The sequence below is a fragment of the Leptonotus elevatus genome, chromosome 5 (genome assembly GCF_054856555.1).
Source record: "Leptonotus elevatus isolate MCC_2025b chromosome 5, RoL_Lele_1.0, whole genome shotgun sequence".
Classification (NCBI taxonomy): Eukaryota; Metazoa; Chordata; class Actinopteri; order Syngnathiformes; family Syngnathidae; genus Leptonotus; species Leptonotus elevatus.
Window position 1 is genome coordinate 21,721,804 of NC_141243.1, and position 7,109 is coordinate 21,728,912.

The following is a 7,109-nucleotide window of genomic DNA, read 5'->3' on the forward strand; positions in this document are numbered from 1 at the left end:
TACTCAAACATGCTTCAACCATGTCAATCACAATGTTTTTATGTACGATGCAAGCAAAATGGCAACATTTGGGGCAAAGTACTTTATATGGAAAGTCATTTAAGAATTTATTCCATATCCTTGATATTTAGCTTAAGGTTAATTTAGTATGTTCTTTGTCCTTCTAGCAAGACAAATCTACAAAAGCAGAATGACTAAGCTCACTGGGCTAATGAGTGGATTTAAAAAATGTTACTATAGAACATATTTGTCAACCTGCTCATAGTATTGCGTCACTAGTAACATGATGTCCTGCTGCTCGTTTGTTAAAGTTGTCCTACTAGTAAACATAGTACTTAGCAAATGGACTTTAAACTGGATTTCTACTTTATATAAGTGCTCAAAAGGCCTGCCATGCTGTCACATTGTCTGTCACGCAAAAAGGTTCACAACTTTACATCCGACACGACAGGGGACGCAGTAGGGAAAAAAAGACAAACGGAAGTTGTTATTAGACAGACCGGAACCTTCTCAGTAATGGTGGCGAACGGTAAACGATTCAACTGAAATTTCGAGTAACTCTTCGTTCTGCGTGTTTTTTCTTTTACTCTTCTACTAAGTATTTGACCGGTAAAAATGGGAAGGAGCAGGAGTCGATCTCCTCCAAAGCGTGGTAAGATCCTCACGTCACGATTTTAGGCCTTGTTTGTATGGGTCGATTAAATAAGGACTTTTAGAACTATACATTGCTATATTATACTGTGCTTAGTCCGCGTCCTCGAAATGAATATATTGTTTGTCTACCAAACGCGCTTTCTTACATTGGCTTCTTTGGATTCTGGCAGTTGTGAGAAGTAACGTAAAAATCTAATTTCACTGTACATTTTCGGGTCGGCCGAAATGAAACTTAAGTATATATTTCTTTCGGACGTCTATTTAATTGTAGTCCATTTAAAAACATCTGTACTTTCTACTCATTGCTTTGTCAAAAATAGGCTCGTTACTTTTTCGCAGTGATTATTTTGCCGTGACCCGCAACTCGCTACAAAGCGTTATTTTTGCCGTGAATCGCGTGACAACACAAGTATAAACCAATTCTGCGCTGGTGAATGTGTACGTGGCTTGAGCGCTTGGTTCAAATACCGCTGTACTTATGATGATGATGATTATTATTTAAAAAAAACCCAACTGATTTTTAATCATTAAAAAATGTACATGCTATTTTGGGGATTTGCATCTATTTGTATAGACAAGTCATGTACCACGTTCTAAATATAATATTTCTTTTCACAGAATAATCATTTTTTAGTTTAGAACTTGATTTGTGTCAACTCAGACACGTTTAAAAGTGCTCTATGTTGTAAAATACAGTATATATGAAAGTAATTTTGGTATTAGAAAAAATGTTTTCTTAAATACATTTCACATAAAGGTTTGATGGTCAAACAGTCTTTTACAAAAATTATATATTAAAAAAAAAAGAATTAACTTTATTTTTCAATAAATAACAAAAACATCCATCTGACGGAGTTGACAAAAAACACATTAGTTTTGAGTCCGGGTTCGACACTGCAACCAACACCCTGTGCTGGTAAAAATAATAATAATCCAGTCATACGGTGCAAGTACATGCTTAAATGTCTTTGAGCCGTGATACGTATGAATCAAGCGCCATGGATCGGTCGTTCATTGTCCACGGAATGTGCTGCGGAGGCCAACTTCAAAATAAAAACCTTCTAACTAATACATTGATGTTGATGCAATGGCCTTGTTACTTGTATTTTGAATTTGACCCACGGAGTGGGTGGTAGTGGTCGCGGCTCAAGGTGGCCAGCTTGACTCGTCATCGCGCGACTATCGACTTTTAACATTAACACAACACCATCGCGAAATTATGGATAATTAATTAATGAATTAATTCATTATCAGAATGAGCCCTCCAAATCCACATAGAAGTAGGTCTCTTCACATACTGTATATTGCAGTGGTATTATTTTGGGTCCAACTCCTGCATCCTTATGTTAACTCTTATCGTATTACAGAGAGGAGACGCTCACGCTCAACTTCACGAGAACGCGATCGAAGGAGACGGGACCGGTCACGAGATCGTGACAGGGAAAGGAGAAGAAGTCGTTCCCGATCTCCACACAGGAGACGTTCAAGGTGAGGGAATATGTTTCAATGCTATTGTAGAGTTCCATACATTTTGTGTTGAATAGAATAGACTTGAAAGAATGATGACCACTATATAGCTGTTTATCTTTCACTAACATCGAGTAATAGTCATTGTTGCCACAGAGCATAAAGGATGCATGCCTCTGATTTAGTGCTTGTCCGATTAATCAGCCACCGATTATGATCAGCCAATTTCCATGGAAAAGTGTGATTGGCCTATTGTCAATCAATGGCTTTCATTGCCACAAACTCGATCACACGCAGCTTGTACTTGCAGCCTGTAAAGACCAACCTGTGTGCAGTCAAATGTCCCCTCTTCCCTTCTGTCAGAAAGTGCGGACGCGTGGCAGTGGCAAACCAAAGCAAGCCATATGAAACCTTTCTGCGTTTTGAGTGATGTTAAGTTTGCTTCTTCAGAATTGACTGCATTTTTTAGGGAAATCACCGAACGCTACCTCGTTACGCGTCACATAATTGCTTAAACAGGTTGGAAACGAGCACAAATTCTTGGTAGGCTAACTTCTTGAGGCTAACCCAAATCACTGCTATACAAATGAGCTATGAGGAGCAAGGACAGTGCCAGTGAGACAATGTGAAACTTCATCGCCAGATTCTGATGTCCAATAATGCGCAGACACCGCTCACCTGTGACGTTCGCAAGCTGAGCTGTGATTGGTCGTTGCCTGAGCACTGAGCAACTGTGACGTTATTTTCTGTCAACAGCAAATGGCAAAATGGCCGAAGAATTAGTGGATTTTGCTTCTTAATTTATATTTCACAAACACAATATTAATCTCAATACTAGACTAGTGGGGCTGCATGGAACATATCACTGTAAAGACAATTTTGGGGTTGGCTTCCCCTTTAAGCTCGCCAACTTTCATTAGATGAAATTATATGGTTTGTTTGAACATTTTGGTGTTAAATATACAATGTCCAATTCTCTTTTGTTTTATGTTCCTTAGGGATGGTCGAGTACCGATACTTGGCCTTATTTTATGGTATCAGTACTCGTGATGGGCTGTTTTTTACAATCATACTATCCATCCATCCATCCATCATCTACCGCTTATCCGGGGTCGGGTCGCGGGGGCAGCAGCTTTAGCAGGGAAGCCCAGACTTCTCTCTCCTCAGCCACTTCAGCCAGGTCCTCCGACGGGATCCCAAGGCGCGTTGCCAGGCCAGCCGAGAGACGTAGTCTCTCCAGCGTGTCCTGGGTCGTCCCCGGGGCCTCCCGCCGGTGGGACATGCCCGGAACACCTCCCCAGGGAGGCGTCCAGGAGGCATCCGAACCAGATGCCCGAGCCACCTCAACTGGTTCCTCTCAAAGCGGAGGAGCAGCGGCTCGACACTGAATCCCTCCCGGATGACTGAGCTTCTCACCCTCTCTCTAAGGGAGAGCCCGGCTAACCTGCGGAGGAAACTCATTTCGGCCGCTTGTATCCGGGATCTTGTTCTTTCGGTCACGACCCACAGCTCGTGACCATAGGTGAGGGCAGGAACGTAGATCGACCGGTAAATCGAGAGCTTTGCCTTTCGACTCAGCTCCTTCTTTACCACAACGGACCGATACAGAGTCCGCATCACTGCAGACGCTGCACCGATCCGCCTGTCGATCTCCCGCTCTAACCTACCTTCACTCGTGAACAAGACCCCAAGATACTTGAACTCCTCCACTTGGGGTAGGATCTCATTCCTGACCCGGAGAGGGCACTCCACTATTATACTACTAAAAAATAATAATAATATGTGGTCCTTCTACAGCGTCGATTTTCACCTATTGCAGTTATACGGCATAATTGGGGGTTCACTAACAGTCCATCATTTTTCATTCATAATTTGCAGCGATTTCCGCACTCAGTAGTTGTGATAACTCGTCCTGCAGCTGTTTATCTTTCCCTCTGCAGGTCTCCTCGACGCCATCGCTCCTCCTCTCTTTCCCCCATGAGGCATAAAGACAGACGTGAAGATGACCGTAAAGAGAAGTCATCCAAACCCATTCAAATATCAGGTAGAAAAGATACATTGTGCATAAGTTGAAGTCTGACTTCAAAACAACATTTCCCATGTTAATATTAATATAACATAAAGTGAATTCAATTGTGACTCAAACCAGTGGTCCTCCACCATTTTTCCACCACGGACTGGTTCATTGTCCAACTTAAATTTTGCAGACTGGCAACCATCTGTTCTGTCGACGGGGGTGAGGTGCTGACAAAAATTCCTGCCCAGGTGGTGACGTCCGTTTTGGGACATAATAGGGTGCTGACTAAGATTCATGCCCGAGTGATTACGTCCATTTGGGGCCTATGTGCTCCGCTACAAGGGATTTTATTTATTTATTTTTATTATTCATATATACATCTGTGAGGCCCGGTACCAAGTTGGGGACCATTGACTTAAAGCAAACATGAAACCTTTATTACCTGTGTATGTTTTACATAAATTATTATTTTAACACAAGCTCTAACTCCTATGTAATAATAAATTTTAAAAAACAGTAAAAAACACTCATAGGGCTGCACGGTAAATCACTATCATTATATAATTGTGATTGACACATGATCAATATCAATAGAAAATAGGGTCAAAAGAAAAAAAATCTGATTTAAAAAAAAAACGCCACAAGATATTCAAGGCTGTGGACACTTTTGGCCGCATTTTACTTCTTCTTCGGCCAGGTGGCTACCAGTATTTATCGAGTCAACAGAAGGTGGGAAAATAGCTGAAATCCACCTTCAGCCTCTCGGCTTAACACGTCCCAGCTAAGTGCATTTGCATCAAAGCGACTTACTACTTTTCATGAACGGCCGAGCTTTGTGGAATACTTTTGCGACGATTGAAAATTTGGATGACAGTTGCACAATGCGTAAATTACAGCTTAAAATGCACATAAACGTTCACACGCGCAAAAAATACACGTCTTCTAGCCAGCCGCCGTGACACGTCAAGCCATGATTGAATACATTGTGAAGCCTATTTGAGCGTCCAGAGAACCGCTGTATGAATTTAATGCATTATTATTATTATTATTATTATAAATACAATATGTAGACTAAATAAATGTGTTTTACATGTCATACGCGAGCAAGCCCTAATGTGCACAATAGTGATTTAATGTTTCACCATCACATTTCAGAAAATGAAAGGAAAACATTATATAACATTCTTCCCAATCTGCGAAAAACAAATTATATTGAGACCTCAATCACAAGAAGAAAGCTTCTTCTACTCTTTTCTCATTGTGTGTTCTCAATGAATGCACGCCCGGCACACACGCAAATAGCATGTTTCATATAATCATTGCGATTGTTAATCAAATAGTTAACATATTTTGCTTAAAAATATGTTTTTATCAGCCTGGAAGGATGAATTTGTGTATTGAATTTTCAATAGATTGTGTTGCCACGGGCATTTTCTTTTACTGGGAGGTTAGGGGTGACATTTTGTCCTCAACTTATATGCATCAATTATTATTATTTTTTAACAGCTGAGGACATGCAAGGCAAAACTGAAGAAGAAATTGAGATGATGAAACTTATGGGATTTTCAACATTTGACTCTACTAAGGTGAGTGTGTATGATGTGCAACCACCAGGAGGGGCAAATCATGGGTTTAAATGAAGTTCAACAAATGAATAAAAACTGCAGGAATATATTTTCATTAAGAAGGAAGAGAAAACAGAAAAATGTAACTGCCAATTTTGTTTATACTTCTCACCAAGTTCCCACTTGGAGTGCTTATTAAAAGTGCACGTATGTGAAACGCCATTATGAAACAACATTTTTGCCATATTAAAATATGACCAATATGTTTGAGGCTTAACGTTTTCCTGTTATTTTGATTACTATTATTTTCTGCGAAATTCAGATGAGATTATTTGGGGAATGTTTGAAAGACATGTTCTGTTTTCAACCAGGGGAAGAAAAGTGACGGAGCTACCAATGCTTATGCTATCAATACAACCATGAAAAGAAAATACAGGTATGTATGAATTTTTTTTAAGAGAAGGTATCCTTTATTGTTCTCCGGAAGTGGAAATTATAAAAGAGGAATATTACTCTTTGAGTGGAGCTAGTTGTGCCGTGCTGTCATGTCTTATTGCCTTGTCACCCGGGTGTCATGTTAGTCATCTGTTGTCGGTCAGATTGCTGGATTAAAATGTCAAGTTTTAAATCCCCTCACAGCAAGCATTATTACTGCTATTGTCAATAGAGCCAATCACCTCTGCAGGTGTTTCTATGCAGAGATTCTAGCTCCCCTATTGGTGTGTGATGATGTCATCTGCAAGTGTTGCGAGGGTAACAGTGATGTAATGTTTTTTTCATTTATATTTATTTTCTAGGCAATACATGAACAGAAAGGGTGGATTCAACAGACCACTGGACTTCATCGCATGAAGAAACTCTTTTGCTGCTTTTCTCTTGAAACATGCATTTGTTGTTAGGACGTTTTGTGCCGTTTGCTTTCATTTTTGTAACCTGTGTTGTGTGGGATGTCGGACGTCTCCATATACATTTTTGATTAATGGGAGACATTAATATTCGTCTCGGTGAACATGAGGTACATGAAGCCTCTTGCTGTTCTACAGTTACTTTTAAGTGTAGTTATGTAAAACAATTGAATAAAAAGTCTTTAAAGTCAATGCAAGCAGTGTTTTTTGTTACTTTCCTTTTTTAACAAACATTTGGATGCAGTGGTATGTCAACTATTAGACAATACTTCTACAGTACTGAGTCAACACATTCATAAAGGTAGTTATGCTATTTTATTATTGTTGTTATTTTGCAGTCATAGACTAGTTTCAGAACACTATGATTAAATGCTTTATGCATGGGGACCAGGAAGACTGCTTCACATCATTTTTGTCTTGTCAGACAATCAAGAAATACGCCTGCCCTGATTGAGCAAATTAAAAGACAGCATGTACATTTAACAAATCCCCGACCACAAC

The 7,109-nt window shown here is 39.9% G+C and overlaps 1 protein-coding gene across 1 annotated transcript; it reads left to right on the plus strand.

Moving 5' to 3' along the window:
• Positions 1–471: 471 nt before the first annotated feature.
• On the plus strand, positions 472–6,800 carry snrnp27 (small nuclear ribonucleoprotein 27 (U4/U6.U5)). Its single transcript, XM_086075036.1, has 6 exons — positions 472–652; positions 2,022–2,142; positions 4,062–4,165; positions 5,645–5,724; positions 6,075–6,139; positions 6,501–6,800. Exons 1-6 carry the CDS (start codon positions 616–618, stop codon positions 6,553–6,555), a joined length of 462 nt encoding a protein of 153 aa, XP_085931162.1. The 5' UTR covers positions 472–615; the 3' UTR covers positions 6,556–6,800.
• The last annotated feature ends 309 nt before the right edge of the window (positions 6,801–7,109 follow it).

What these genes read in the sequence shown, in the direction of transcription:
- snrnp27 (XM_086075036.1), top strand. Translation starts at nt 616, where the DNA reads ATGGGAAGGAGCAGGAGTCGATCTCCTCCAAAGCGTG. An exon ending in CCACACAGGAGACGTTCAAG is followed by an intron (nt 2,143 to 4,061) that starts GTGAGGGAATAT and finishes TTCCCTCTGCAG; the next exon opens with GTCTCCTCGACGCCATCGCT. An exon ending in ACCATGAAAAGAAAATACAG is followed by an intron (nt 6,140 to 6,500) that starts GTATGTATGAAT and finishes TTTATTTTCTAG; the next exon opens with GCAATACATGAACAGAAAGG.